This window comes from Hemicordylus capensis, chromosome 2 (assembly GCF_027244095.1).
Source record: "Hemicordylus capensis ecotype Gifberg chromosome 2, rHemCap1.1.pri, whole genome shotgun sequence".
NCBI classification, from domain to species: Eukaryota; Metazoa; Chordata; class Lepidosauria; order Squamata; family Cordylidae; genus Hemicordylus; species Hemicordylus capensis.
The window spans coordinates 190957035-190971806 of record NC_069658.1 but is presented as its reverse complement, the minus strand read 5'-3'; the positions used below and the strand labels follow the sequence as shown (position 1 = coordinate 190971806).

The following is a 14772-nucleotide window of genomic DNA, read 5'->3' as shown; positions in this document are numbered from 1 at the left end:
TTCATTGCTCCTGCCTGTGCTTCACCAACTGTTCAATAGATGGCGCCAGCGTGCATGGGATGGAGGGGCTCATGGTGCCCTACTCCAGGATTGCCCAGCAGCAGCTGCTTCCTCTGGATCAAAACAGCTACAGCACAGACTTGTATCGGCAAGGACTCACACCACCCCAGCTGCCAGGAGACCATCTTCACCCATATGGTGAGCCTCCCTCTTTCAAATGCCACCCTTTAGCAAGTCCATCATCATCATGATCACCATCATCACCACCATTATTCCTCCTAGGTACATGATGTTTCTCCTTCTCATGAGTTTGAAGAGTGGGATCTTAAATGACTAAAAAGAAAAAGCAACTGGTTTTAGCCTAATGATATACCAAGGCTTGTCCTCTTCAGTGGAGATTGCATGTTAGGTCCTCCCTATGCAGAGGGAAAGGCAGCCCCCTTCAACCTCAGTGACACTTTCAGCATTTTCTGCTACCTCCATTGCTGCTGTTCAGAAGAAGGGGATTCTTTCTTTCTTCGTAGGAACATAGAAACCATGGATCCATTTAGTTCCGTATTGTCTACTAGGGATGTGCACGAACCAATTCAGTGTTCCAAGAGAACTGCACAGAACTCCACAGAACTGCAAGATATTCCCCTCAGGGGATGAAGCCGCTCTGGGAAGAGCAGAAGGTTCCAAGTTCCCTCCCTGGCAGCATCTCCAAGATAGGGCTGAGAGAGACTCCTGCCTGCAACCTTGGAGGAGCCACTGCCAGTCTGTGAAGACAATACTGAGCTAGATGGACCAATGGTCTGACTCAGTATATGGCAGTTTCCTATGTTCCTATGTTTCCTATGTTCCTATGGAGCACTGAACTGGTTCAAAAGTCCAGCGTTCAAGCCAGTTTGGTCAGCATTGTACCAGAAGTGGCGAATGCACACACATGCCGTGCGCATATGCATCAGCCACTTCCAGTACGACGCTGACTGGGGCTGCAGGGAGATACACAGCAACCCCGTGCCATCTGTTTTGCAGACAGCGCCGGTGGCGGGAAAGTGGGGTGGGGGCAGGTAAGGGCACCCTCCCTGCCCATTAAAGGACACCCCCCACTTCCCGGGAGTGCATGAACCGGGTTTCTGCACATCCCTATTATCTACAGTTGCTGGCAGCAGCTCTCCAAGGTTTCAGGCAGGAGTCTTTCCCAGCCCTGACCGGAGAAGCCAGGGATTGAACCGGAGACCTTCTGAATGCAAAGCAGGTGCTCTACCACTGAGCTACAGCCCCATCCTCAAAAGACTGCCTGTGTGCAACAGGCCTGCAGCCACACTTATACTAAAAAGCAGCGGTGAATCTGACCAATTCCCCCCCCTTCCTTTTTGCTGCAAGTCTGGAGACGTCTACTGAAATGGACCTGATCCAGTTCAGAAAGCTCCAGGCTTGCTTATGAGGTGGGGTGCCATGTTGCGTATCTCAAACCAGGGCTGCTAGCAGTCAGGTGCTGGCATCTAAGCGGAGCAGAGCTACGATAAGACAGACGGGTTCGAAGAACCTGCACCACCCTGCCTCCAGAGCCACCTCGCTCACCTTCCCCCACCTCGGCTCCCCCGCTGGCCAGCTGCCTGCCGTCATGCCGTTCTCTGCAGCAGCAGCAGCACACTGCCCATTCCCGGCGCCGCGGGGGCACTCCTACAGCCTGCTTCTGCTTTCCAGCCTCTCAGGGTCAGAGCTAGCTGGAGTGGGTGGTAGGAGCATGCCTCCGCTGTCACTGGGAGTAGGGAGGCCATCCCTGCCATGCCTCCGGGGTAGAGAGCCCGCTGCCACAGTAGGAGAGCTGCCCATGAGAACACAGGGCCACCTATGCCCTCCCTATGCCACTGTAGCGTACCCCTTCTTTCTCCCTGCACCACCCATGTTCCATTTCCACTGCAAACCTGGCAGACTTGAGTTTGGGGATTTGAAGCCGCAGTCAAGGCTGCAGTACCTGCCTGCCTGCCGGACCACTCAGTCAGCTGACCCCAAGGGTCAATTCCAGTCCCCCAGACGTCATCACCTAAAGATAAAATAGTATCCTGAACATGTTTCCAGTCTTATTTCAGACTGGTAACAAGCATCTAGGCATATTTTGCACAGTCTCCACACACATACACAAAGCAGTGTGAAATAAGTTCTTATAGGGATGTGCTTGAAGCACTGTTAGCGCAGCGGCTCAAGCCCTGGTTGGGATCAGGAGCTTTAAGAAAGAGGAGAGCAGGTCCTTACATGCAGCTTCCTGCTGGAGGGTGCTTGGCCCCAAGTACCCCTGTGTGGTGCCAGCATGCTGACCATGCAAGTGATGCCCGCGCATGCGCAGATGCCATGTGCATGCTGGCTCCACGTGGGGGCCCGAGCACTGCCACAGCAGGAAGCTGCATGGGGTGGCAGAGAGCAGGTAAGGACCTGCTCTCCTCTTTCTTAAAGCTCCCACTCCCTGATCCCGACCAGGGCTCGAACCACTGTTCGAACATATCCCTAAGTTCTTGTGCAGTTGGGTATGTGGCCTGACATCCCAATTAAGTTACTAGCACTAATTCAGGAGTTATTCCAAAGGTCTACTTAATTTCAGGAGTAATTTAGTCTAGATGTCAACTACTGGGTTTAACAGAAGCTGCGTTGTTTCTTAAAAAGAAATATATGAGAAAAGGAAAAAAGACAAAAAGAAGTAGAAGAAGAACAACAGATCCTATCAGACCTGGTGCAGAGCATCTGCACCCTCTTCCCCCGGGCGTCTCTGACGCCCGCCCAGCCCGCTTCTCCCTCCCCCCCCCCAGACTTCTGGCCAGCTTTCAAGCTGGCCCAGCCCCTTCCCTCCTGCCACCGCCTCCTCTTCCTGGTGGCCCAGCTGCCTCCTTACCCTGGAGGCCGGGCCCGCCGTCTCCTCCTCACTGCCATCGCCTCCTCGCTGCCGCCGCCTCCCAACCACAACTGGGCCCACCACTGCCACCACCTCCCCACCGCAGCCGAACTCACTGCCTCCCCACAGCAGCCGGGCCCACCACTGCCGCCTCCCCGCCATGGCTGGGCCCGCTGCCTCTGGCTCCCCAATGCAGCTGGGCCCACCGCTTCCGCCTCTCCTCACCACCGCCATTAGCTTCTGGTCCAGCGAACAGTGCCCAACTGACTCCCAGCCAATCAGGCACCTCCTTCGCCAGCACGCATAGCCTTGCCACATCCCCACGCGTGGCTGGCTTAGAGAATGAATTATGATGATTTATATACCATTTTCCAACAAAAGTTTCCAAAGTGGTTTACATAGATATATACTAAATAAGTAAGTAAGATGGGTAGGTACCAGTAACAGTCACTGGAGGTACTATGCTCGGGGTGGATAGGGCCAGTTACTCTCCCCCTGCTAAATAAAGGGAATCACCACGGTAAAAGGTGCCTCTTTGCCCAGTTAGTAGAGGCAGAAAATGAAGATGAATATACTGTTTCCTTTCAGTCTTCATAAACTTATACTAATAGTATGTTGCAAGATTACTTGACTAGTCAAAGGCATTTATTGATGACTTTCATGGACCTGTACTTAAACAGTATATGTAGATATACAACTGTTACATAACAGTACAAAAGAAACATTGAAAAGAATTTCTCTTTCTCCCATCTCTCTTTCCTGTCCCTTTCTGTTGGTTGAAAAAAGTGCAGGGTCAGATGTGCTGGCAGGTGTTTGTGCAACAGGGAAAGAAGAAGCTTACAATAAACCCTAGTATCCACATTTAGATTGCTTGGGAGCTGAAGGGGTGACCACTCCTGTATTTATGCAAACATGCATGTGTGCAAGCAGAAACACACACACTGTCTTAGGGCCAACATAAACATCATCATCATCATCATCATCATCATTAATGTAAATAGCAGCCATGTGGAAACCTAATCTGGATTGGGATTGCAGCAGGGGAGGACCCTTTACTGCTATTTGGCCAAAAAGGAAGCTCTTTATGTGTGCAGCTGTGACTTCCATTTCAACATGGTGACTGAGGATGGGGCCTTCTCTGTAGCTGCATCTAGGCTGTGGAATGCCCTCTCTATAGATACCTGAGGTTTAAGAGCTTTACTAGCCTTTAAAGGAGCCCTAAAAAACACACCTTTTTAGCCTGGCCATTAGTGATTTTTAAATGGTTTTAAATTTTAATGGTTTTTAATGGCTTGTTTATTTTGTTCTTTTTTGTTTTTATTTATGTGAGCCACCTAGAGCCAACTGGGCGTAAAAATTTAATAACAAATTAAATGTTTGTTATTAATAAAATAAAATGTTTTTCAAAATGTAGGCCTCAGTTATGTAAATCCTTTAATTTAGCCCTCCCATATGCCTCTTTGTGGCCTGTATCTTCCTCCAGAGGCAGAGAAGATTGTCATGCACCCAAAACCTCCTGTTTTCTCTCTCCTTCTCCAACCCTAGATTCGGAAGGCGTCTTCCATGACATGGACAGCGACACCATCGGCCATTTGGGTGACTGCCTGCTTTCGGCAGCAGAGGCCAACCTCCTGCAGACCCGAGTGGGCAACCCCATTGACCGGCTCTACTCCATGCAAAGCTCCTACTTCACCTCCTGACCATGGGGACATCCCTGGCTCTTCCGCCTGATATTGCCGCTCTGGGCTTAGAAGCCGGGGGGACTTCATGGAGCAGCAAAACCGATCTGTTTGGAAGACCTCTTGTGACCCTGCAGAGCAAATAAGGCATGGGAAGCTGTCGGGCATTTTGAGTGCGAATTCCTGGGTGCCGACCATTTGAGTCTTGGAGGACTTTGCTACACTGCCTCTCCCCTCCCTTCACCGAGCATCCTATAGAGGGACTACTATTTCACATTGTGTTGCTGTAATTGTAGCTGTGTGTTTGGTGTTAAAAATTGTAGGGCATTAACGCTAGGTTGGCACAGCATCAGTGAAGACAGGAGGTCAGACAGATCTTGCTTGGGCTGGTGGTAAGGGCAAGGCTTCCAGTGTTACTTTCCATTATATATCTCCAGCTTATTGTTCCTGGTTACATTACGCTGGCTTTGGCAGAACTCAGGGGCAAACTACACATTGAGCCGGGTCTCACGATCAGTGAGACCCGGTTTGGAAGGGTGAGCGGGGAGAACGGGCTAAGCCTGCTCTTCCTGCACACGAGCAGAGTGGGAGCCCTGGGTGGCCGCATCGGCCGCCCACATGATTGCCAGCTCTGTGACGGAGCCGGCGGGGGCTGGGAAGCTCGGGGGCCACGTGGCCCCCGGAAGCTCCAGTATGCCCTGTGCGAGCAGGCAGGGCATACTGGGGAGACCCCCGGAGCCGGGAGGCGGCTTTTCGCCTCCCCTCCGGGGGTCTGCTCGTAAGTAACGGTGGCGTGGAGCCACGCCGCGGCTATTCACGATCTTTAAAACCAGGTTTACAGAGCGCTCACTCTGCAAACCTGGTTTTCGGGCAGGGGTAGTTAGGCGGGTTACCCGCCCAGGAACCACCGGGCTCGCAGCCGAGCCCGGTGGTTTACACAATGGGGCAAAATTGGGCTAGCCTCCAGTCCACTAGCCCGATTTCGCCCCATCGTGTGAATAGCCTCATTATGTTAAATGCATAGTCTGGCCCTGCATGTTCCTTTAAAAAAAAATTAAAAAGTGGTGGGGAGGCGATCAGGATGTGGGGCACAAGGAGGTGAGATTTAACCCTTTCCTACTGTGCTGCAATCCCAATGAAAATCACACCTTCAAAGCTGCTATTAGTCCTAGAAGGGAAGCTTCCATTACCCCCTAGTACTAGCTTTTGGGACATGGTATTCATCATAGCAGGAAAGCATTGAAGGCCCCTTTCCTGCATACCACAGCCAGGATCAGTCCTGACTCCCCACATCTGGAGCTGCTGTTTCAAAACTCCACTCACAAGGCCAAATTATACATCTATCATAATATATGGCTTGGCTCTCAGCTCAGTAGGATTTAAAATGTAGCCACACTTTTTCAAGAAGCTGGTACATAAAGAAGAGCAATGGCCAATGGGCACCAGTGGAAGCTTTTCTTTAGGGGGCAAATAGCAGCCGTGGGGACCCTGATCCAGGCTGGAATCGCAGGAAGGGAAGAATTAATGTCCCCTCCCACCCTCCGCTGGGGTGCTGATCCAGACTGACACTCCGCCCGCCTCCCAGCACATGCAATTTGTGTTAGAAAAAATCAAGCACATAGGCCCTAATCACACACAGAGATGTATTGTCTTGTTTGACTATAGGGTACATTTTAGGGATATGCACGGACTGGTCCGGAGGCCATTATAGAGGCCTCTGAACCGGTTCGAAATTGGTCTGGTCCGCCGGCGGTGGGGTGTCTCCCTTTAAGGGTGGGTGGGGGGTTGCACTTACCCCTCCTGCCGCTTACCCCCCTGCCAGCGCTCTGTTTTAATGAAAAGTTTTGGGGGCAGCAAAGTTCCTCCCTGCTGCCCCTGCCCCCGTTATTGTCCGGAAATACCAGAAGTAATGAGCGCGTGTGTGCCTGCCACGCACGTCACATGCTGCATGCGCACACAGCATGCGATGTGTGCGGCGGGCGGGAGGGCGCGTCGGCAGACACACGTGCGCTCATTACTTCCGGTATTTCCGGCCAACAACAGGGGCAGGGGAGGCAGGGAGGAACGCTGCCGCCCCCAAAACCTTTCACTAAAATAGAGCGCCGGCGGGGGGAAAGCGGTGGGAGGGGTAAGTGCAAACTCCTTTGCCCTTAAAGGGAGGCTGGCGCCGGACCGCACCTCTGTGGTTCCGTGCACATCTCTAGTACATTTCTACATTAGACACTTACATTGACCTTATTACCTCTTTAACTGTCATGGCTTCACTCCGCGCCCCCCTCCCCGAAGAATTCTGGGAATTGTATTTTAATGAGGCTGCTAAGCATTATCAGCTAGATTTCTCCAGCCCTCCTCTCAGAACTAGTTTTCAGGGTTTCTGAGAAAGAGTAAATGACTTCCACAACTTATGACTGTGGTGTAGATATACTGTACACTTATATATTGAGTCAAGGAATTCCAAGGACCTCGTAACAGATGGTTTATACAGAAAGCTGGCCTTATTCTACCAAATGCATTCTTCACTATCCAATCTACACTTGAATTTTTGAGAACTCCTTGTAAATCTCTCTCTTTTGTTCTCAGCTCAGCAGTGCACCTGCCCTCCACACCACTGAACACTATGCCAGCATACCAGTCTGTCTTGTTTCCTTCTGCCTTAGTACCAAGTCTCCCCAATCAGATGAGGTCAGCTACCAAATATGTAAAATGCCTTCTCATTCAGCATTCTTTGCCCACAAAAATTAAGGACAATCCTTAGTGGTGAACACCACTCATCCACAGTATTTCACACTTCAGTGTGTTGTCCTTTCCCTGGGAATATGACCAAAACTCTATCTTCCTATCAATCTGTTCAAAGTACCTTCCATCAGTCATTTAACATTTTCTGGAGATGTTATAGGAGGTGGCCCCTCCAGGGCCCTAGAGAATGGCTTTCCTAGCCACACAGCAGACTTTGTAGCAGTTCCATCGATCTCCCTTGTAGCTTGCCATCAGGGTCTATTTGTCAAGAGCATGGCAAAGAAATTGGATTTTGCACCAAAAAAAAAAGTGCTTTCCCTCTAACCTGCGATCTATCCATGGAACCCCATGACACTTTGCAGAACCATTAAGTGGTGATGATGGGGAGGACCTTTTGGTTGCTGATGATCTGTGAGGTGATAAAGCAAGGCAAATATTTGGGATATGCCCAGAGGCAACATGTTACATAACAAATGTTTATGTACAGAAGCAACCTTTACAAAACCAGATGTCTCCCTTCCAGACTGGCCACTGATGTCACACCTTCCTTAAAGGCAACTGTGTATATAGTCTATATTAATCTGCATATCTTCCCCCCCCCCCCAAAAAAAAGAGGTGAAAAAAGTATCATCATCTATGGCATAGGTATGGCAGGTGGCTCTCTTCTGAAAAAAGTATCCCTTCAAATACAAGTCATCAGACAGGCCTGGTTTAAACGCATTTTGATGGATTTTTTTAGGGGGAGGATAGGTTTTAAGCAATGTGGGTTAATACAAAGTATGTAGAACTGGAAGGGCACATCCCTGATCCTCTGTACCTCGTGTGTGTGTGTGGGTGTCCCTCATTGTCTTTTAGCTTTTCTGCTGTAGCCAAGATAAAGGATATTAGTCTAGATCAGGGCTGCTCAACTTCGGCCCTCCTGCAGATGTTGGCCTACAATTCCCATAATCCCAGGCTATTGGCCACTGTGGCTGGGGATTATGGGAGTTGTAGTTCAAAAACAGCTGGGGGGCCTAAGTTGAGCAGGCCTGGTTTAGATGGACAAGCAGAACAAGCAGTTTGACTGTTGTGAACTCTACAGACATGCACATTCAGTCTCCCCCCCCCTCAATTTTTAAACATTTTTAATATCCCGCTCTTCCTCCAAGGAGCCCAGAGCGGTGTACTATATACTTAAGTTTCTCCTCGCAACAACCCTGTGAATTAGGTTGGGCTGAGAGAGAAATGACTGGCCCAGAGTCACCCAGCAAGTATCATGGCTGAATGGGGATTGGAACTTGGGTCTCCCCGATCCTAGTCCAGCACTCTAACCACTACACCACGCTGGCAGTCTTCACAAGATGAACAGGTTCTCGAGTTGGCCACAGAGGGAGAAGATAGATGTAACAGGAAAAGAGAGTTCCCAGGGTCAGGGTGAGTCAGGCTTCACAACTGAATTGCCAGGTGCCCATGTCAGCAAATCAAACGCCCACTCAGCTGTCATCCTTGCCTCTCCCCACGTTTCTGGCAGACAGTTGGCCATGTTTTTTTTTAAAAAAAATAGCCGTACAAAGGTTCCTGTATTGATCCATTCATCACCTGGTTAAAGGAAACTGTCTTTAAATGGGGAGGGGGGCAGTCTTGGTGATGTTTGGGAGTGGGAGGACCATCCAATCAGTATGTGCCCAGCTGGCTTCTGACTAAAATTTGCAGAAAGGAATAGTATATTTATCCTGGATGTGGTGATGGTGCTTCCAGATTGGCCCCAGTGCTCTATATGTGTTACATCTGCCTTCTTCCAGAAAGATCGTTCTACTAGTGCTAGGGCCGGAGGCTGTAGCACCACTGTACAGGTCACTTTGCTCTGCTGTGATCCCCCCCATGATCCGGTATTTCTAGATCCATTTGGGGACTAAAGTAGATGGACTTTAAAGCTGTAGCCTTGCACTCTCTTACACTGGATCGCCTCACTGATTTGAATGGAACAAGCACATGGATGGGGATGGATGGCTGCAGCCTAAAGCTGAACATTCTGTTACTAAGGGCAAAGGTTGTATTGGCACACCCAGCAGGAGGTTTTCCTCTACACACACATGCACACTCCCAAATGAATGATTGAAATGAATAGGATATGCACAAAATGTCCAGGTAAATGGTGTTCTCTGTGTATGTTATCCTGGCCACCTCCCCACCCAACCCCCAGGAAGCTTGCACTAATTTGCGGCCCAGCATATGTTTTTTAAGTGTTTCTGTGATACAAGCCCACATCGATTGGTGCCCTCCAGATGTCAGGCCTTCTGAAATCTCACCTTTTCATGCCCGTCGTGATCCAGTGTTGTGTTGTGCCGATGTCTTTGCATGTGCATTTGGAAATTAAAAGAAAAGAAAGGCCACGTTTGCCTGAGACAAACCATCTGCATTTTCAAGCTGTTTTAAGATTTAAACTGAGCATAGGTGAAATTCTACAAAGGAAGAGATCATGATAGGATCAATTACCTATGCTACCCAACTCGTGTAAGCCACCCTATGGAAGTACAGAGATGAACCGTTATAGCCTGAGCACTAATTACACAGAGCGGTAATTCCTTCCTTGGACCAGGCTTGCACGACTCGTGCTCCACTGGGCCAAACGCAAGTATGACAGCCCACTAAGGGCCAGGTTAAAAACAAAAAACGTCCACTTTCTGTTTGCTCACTTGAGACTGCAAGATATATGGCTGGCAGGCTATGTTTGGTGTGACCGGTCACAAGCTGTACAGGCCTGCCTCAGAATCAGTCGTCAATAAACGAACAGTTGAAGAGGGCAGGACAAGACTACAATGGATCATTCCAGGGCTACACTCATATCAGTGACAGAAACTCCATGGCAACCAGGCTTCAAAATGGCAACCAATTAGGGAACCGGTGTGGCTAATCAGATTTAACACCACTGCTTTGCAGAGAAAGGGCCAATCTTCATCTACCACCCAGCTGCCATACCCACTCATCATCAAATATTCTATTGGTATGAGCCTATTTTGGCCACTGTAGAAGCACCATAAACATGTATCCACAACAGTGTTCCCGCTAAGGCATGCACATGTGCATGTGCACACAGGTTTTTTGATGTCCACTCAGTTAATGTTTACCCTGCTCAGGTTGAATCAGGAAGGCCTCCCTTGGAATACACGTGTGCACATACTGGCCTACTGTTGCCACCCAGAACAAAACTCATTCTGCACACAGATGAAAAAGATTAGAAGGAAGACTGGTCAGCAGGGAGGGGGCTGCGTTCAGGCTAAACTCTACAGCAGTGGTTTCCAACCTGGGTTCCTCCAGCTGTTGCTGAACTACAACTCCCAGCATCCCCAACCACAATGATTGTAGCTGGGAATGCTGGGAGTTGTCGTTCATCAACATCTGGAGGAACCCTGGTTTGGAACCACTGCTCTACAGTATATCATCAAGCGGAACCGCCTCAAGCCTATGCACTGTGGGGAAGATGTTCTGAAGCTGGGGCTGGCCTGACACCCAAGCAGTCTCTTGGGACAGCAATACTTTGATAGATGCCAATGAAGCAGTACACAGTTCAGGAAGTATATCTCTGGGTTTCTTGGAATGTCACAAAAGATGTTAAGACACAACTCTTGGCTCCTGTGCAGCAGTACATGTGGCAAGAATTGCACCTCAACATCCTCTACAACAGGGGTTGGCAACCTTGGGTCTCCAGCTGTTGTTGAACTACAACTCCACAACAATAAATTGTGGCTGGAGGTGACAGGTGGTGTTTTTCAACAACAACTGGAGACCCAAGGTTGCCTACCCCCTGCTCTACAATAGTGCTATGGATCCTGAGCAGTGTTCCCTTTAATGTGTGTGCATGTGTGCACACACACAGGTTTTTACAAAATGTCTGCTCAGTTTATTTTAGATCCTCAGGTTGAACCGAGAAGGCCACATTCTGTATGCATGTGCACTGCACACATACTGTCTTGATACTGCCACCCAGAACAAAAGGAATTCCTCACACAGATGAAAAAAATTAGAGGGAACCCCGGTCCTGGGTGGTAACAAAGCAACTGTTGTTTCTAATTTGTTTCATGCAATCCAGGTTTCCCCTTTTACAACACTTCTTTTTTTAATTTAATTTAATTTATTTTTATTTATTATTAAATTTGTACACCGCCCCAAACTTTTGTCTCTGGGTGGTTTACAATAACATAAAACCAGTTAAAAACATATACAAAAACTTAAAAACAATTTAGCAATTTAAAAATAAACCAGAGATTAAAACCCAAAAATACTAGGAAGCTGAGAAAGCTTGGGCAAAAAGATGGGGTTTAAGGTGTTTTTTGAAAATCGCCAGAGATGGGGAGGATCGGACCTCAGCAGGGAGAGCATTCCACAATCTCGGGGCAGCGACCGAGAAGGCCCGTTTCTGTGTAGCCACCAAACGAGTGGGGGGTAACTGGAGACGGACCTCCTCAGATGACCTCAGTGGGCGGTGGGGCTTGTAATGAAGAAGACGCTTGCTTAACTACCCAGGTCCTAAGCCGTTTAGGGCTTTGTAAGTTACAACTAGCACTTTGTATTTTGCCCAGAAACCTATTGGCAGCCAATGTAACTCCATCAGTAAAGGAGTAACATGGTCTCTCAGAGATGACCCAGAGACCAACCTTTAGGGGATACTGCATTTTCCTCAGCATTCAAAGCTCAGTATTTTGTACCAGGGGAAATGCAGTTCTTCCCCTCAAGCAGCACATTCTGACTACCGTGTGGAGCACAGTTGTATGAATGTAATAGATGCTTGTTGGCTATGGCTAACAACAGCCAACACCCATAAACATTTCTGCATTGAACTCTTGCATTCATATCAATGGGACTTGACAGTTCTTAAGTTTGGCTGGATTGTGTTCATTACTTGCAAGCAGAGGAAAAGAAGTCTGAATCAAAGAAATAGACTGGTTCACATGTGTGCACCCATCCAACTGCTCCACACATACCTAAGGTCACCATTTATATTGCCATTTCCACGCAGGAACTAATTAAGAATGCAGATTTCCATATGGATCAGCCACTGTACATATTACCTTGTGTACATTTCACCGGCTTCGGCATGAAAGGAGAATCGTTGACTGGGTAAGCATGTGAAGTGACCCATAAACGCTTGATCAATGCTATGCTTGGGAAACATTTTGAACTCTTGGCTTGCTTTGTCCAGCTCCTCCATCCGCCCTCTCTCATGCCTGTCTTCATTTTGGCTGGCCATAAACCAATCAAAAATAGTAGAGGGGTGTGTGTGTGTGTGTGTGTGTGTGTGTGTGTGTGTGTGTGTGTGAATGGAATGCAGCTCCTGCACTGCTCTCTGCTCATTTCAGAGAGGCATTTCATCTCTCCCAAGGAGACCGCCGACACCAAAGGCTATGCTGCTGATTAATGGGGATTCTCAACAGCCAGCGAGAAGCAGGGTGTAAAATGAGGACATTTTTCTGGATGAGGAATTAAAGGCAGGGCTGGCCATTTGCTTGTGCTAATCTGTGCCATGCTGGCATAAAAGGTTCCACTTGGAAAGAGAGGACGGTGATGGCCAATGGAACACTGGCTCGGTGCAATGGTTCTCAACAGCTCTGACCTCATCACTTGGGGGAGGTGGAAGGAGAAGGGAGGGGGGTCGACAAAAAACTAATGGGCCATGGCACTCCCGCTCAGGAAACCTACCACCCATTTAAAGAATTAATTAATCAGCTTTCATATAACTCCTACAGGAAAACAAGATTATGATGTTGCAAAAAAGGAGGAAACAAAAGTGAAAACAGTCCAGAGCTCAAGCAATTTGTAGCCGTTGGATCACACGCATGGCTTCCTCCCAAAAATTTCAAAGCACATTAATGGCCACAGAGCAGAGATTGTGAGTTGTGCCTATGTCCCATTGAAATCAATGGAAAACACCAGTCGTGATTGTCTTAAATCAACGGAACATGAATGCAACTAATCTGTGCAGCAGGGCTATTGCATCTAATGAAATCCAAGGAGCAGTCTTCTTAACTAAGGATATTTCAAAATGGAAGAGAGTGGTTAGCATTAGATTTGCCCACAAGACACACATGGCCTGTGGTGGATCCCAATTCTTGATCAGTGCTAGTTGATACAGAATGAGGTCAAATGGTACAGTCCAGAGCTGGGATTGTGGTGCAAACTTTTCTCAGCAGCCATTTGTACCTCTTCCTTGAGGTACCTTTTACTCTCACGACAGTGCTAAAAGCACTCATGAAGGAAACCACTACCTAGACACATCTGGGAAACGGGTTCAGCTTCCAGGTCTGCTGGAAGCTCTGGGGGTGGAGGTGGTGGTGGTGCACCATGTCCTCTCATTTACAAAATGGGAATGAGGATGGCCAATCTGACACAGTTGTTGCAAGCACAAGACTGTCAAAGCACCTTGCTTGCACCGATACACATGATAACAGCTGAGGAATTATTTTAGACGTAGATTTCTAAGCAACAAAGGGTTTTCCCATAGGATGAGACGGGAAGACCCAATTTTCAGGCAATTAAGAAAGCAGTCTTGTCGTTCTGTAATACAGTCAGTGGTAATCATCCAAAGAGCTAGGAGAAGATCCTAGAACTCCATGTTTCCAGCACCTTTTTCTAATAATTAGAAAGGCTACATCTGGCTATGAGGCCTCAACACCCTCCCCTTTACAAGCTCTTCTGAGTTTGGATTTTGATCCATTCCTCTTAAAACAAGTATATTTTGCCTGCATCAGCCCAGCCCTCCCCAACACACATTAGTTTGCAGACTCCAAAAAAGATAGCGTGTTTCTCCACACTAGCATCAAGCAATTCCACATGTTCAGAAAACTTTTAACTCAGCTAATTTATCCCTTACCACCTTTAACCACAAGCTAGTTCTCAGTGTGGTAAACCTACATATGGGCTGTACTACTCCAGACTGTGGGTGGGGGCTCACATACGTGAACACTCCCCAACACAAATGTTCTTGCATCCTGAAACAAGCATTTCAGGGAGAGAGCTAGGCTAGGACTCTTCTCTTTGACATGCCAGCTTTCTCGGTGTAGGCGTTTTATTTTTCTTGCTATCGAGGAACATGTACTCATGGGAGCCTTCACCTCTCTCTAGTAGTACAGCCTAGATGCAAGTTTACCATCTGAATGAGAACTAGGCCACACAAATCATAAAATCAGTTTGGTTCAAAAGGTGGGTAGAGGCTGGATTGTTTCCTGTCTTTAAGAAATGGTTTTTTAAAGACAGAATAAGGCTATACTCACAACTGGGTGGGAGGAAAGGCAGAGTTTCACCTACCTTCCCCACCCCCCCAGAGAGCCGTTGACATCAACCCACCGTTGCATACCTACACGATGGAGCAGTGCGGATCTCTGGAGGTAGGGATGTGCTTGAGCCAAGGTTCGAGCCCTGGTTGGGATTGGGGAGCGGGAGCTTGAAGCAAAGAGTGGAGCAGGTACTTACCTGCTCTCTGCTGCCCCATGCAGCTTTCCAGCTGGGATG

General features: G+C 48.4%; 1 protein-coding gene across 7 annotated transcripts in view; it reads left to right on the top strand.

The window, feature by feature from the left end:
- The window catches only part of LOC128342905 (LIM homeobox transcription factor 1-alpha-like), a 160176-nt gene extending 153808 nt beyond the window's left edge, over positions 1-6368 (top strand). For all 7 annotated transcript variants that reach the window (XM_053291072.1, XM_053291075.1, XM_053291071.1 and 4 more), the window contains exons 8-9: positions 40-198; positions 4418-6368. In XM_053291072.1, coding sequence (XP_053147047.1) covers positions 40-198; positions 4418-4572 — 314 coding nt within the window. In that variant the 3' untranslated portion in view covers positions 4573-6368. The remainder of the gene's footprint in view (positions 1-39; positions 199-4417) is intronic.
- The last annotated feature ends 8404 nt before the right edge of the window (positions 6369-14772 follow it).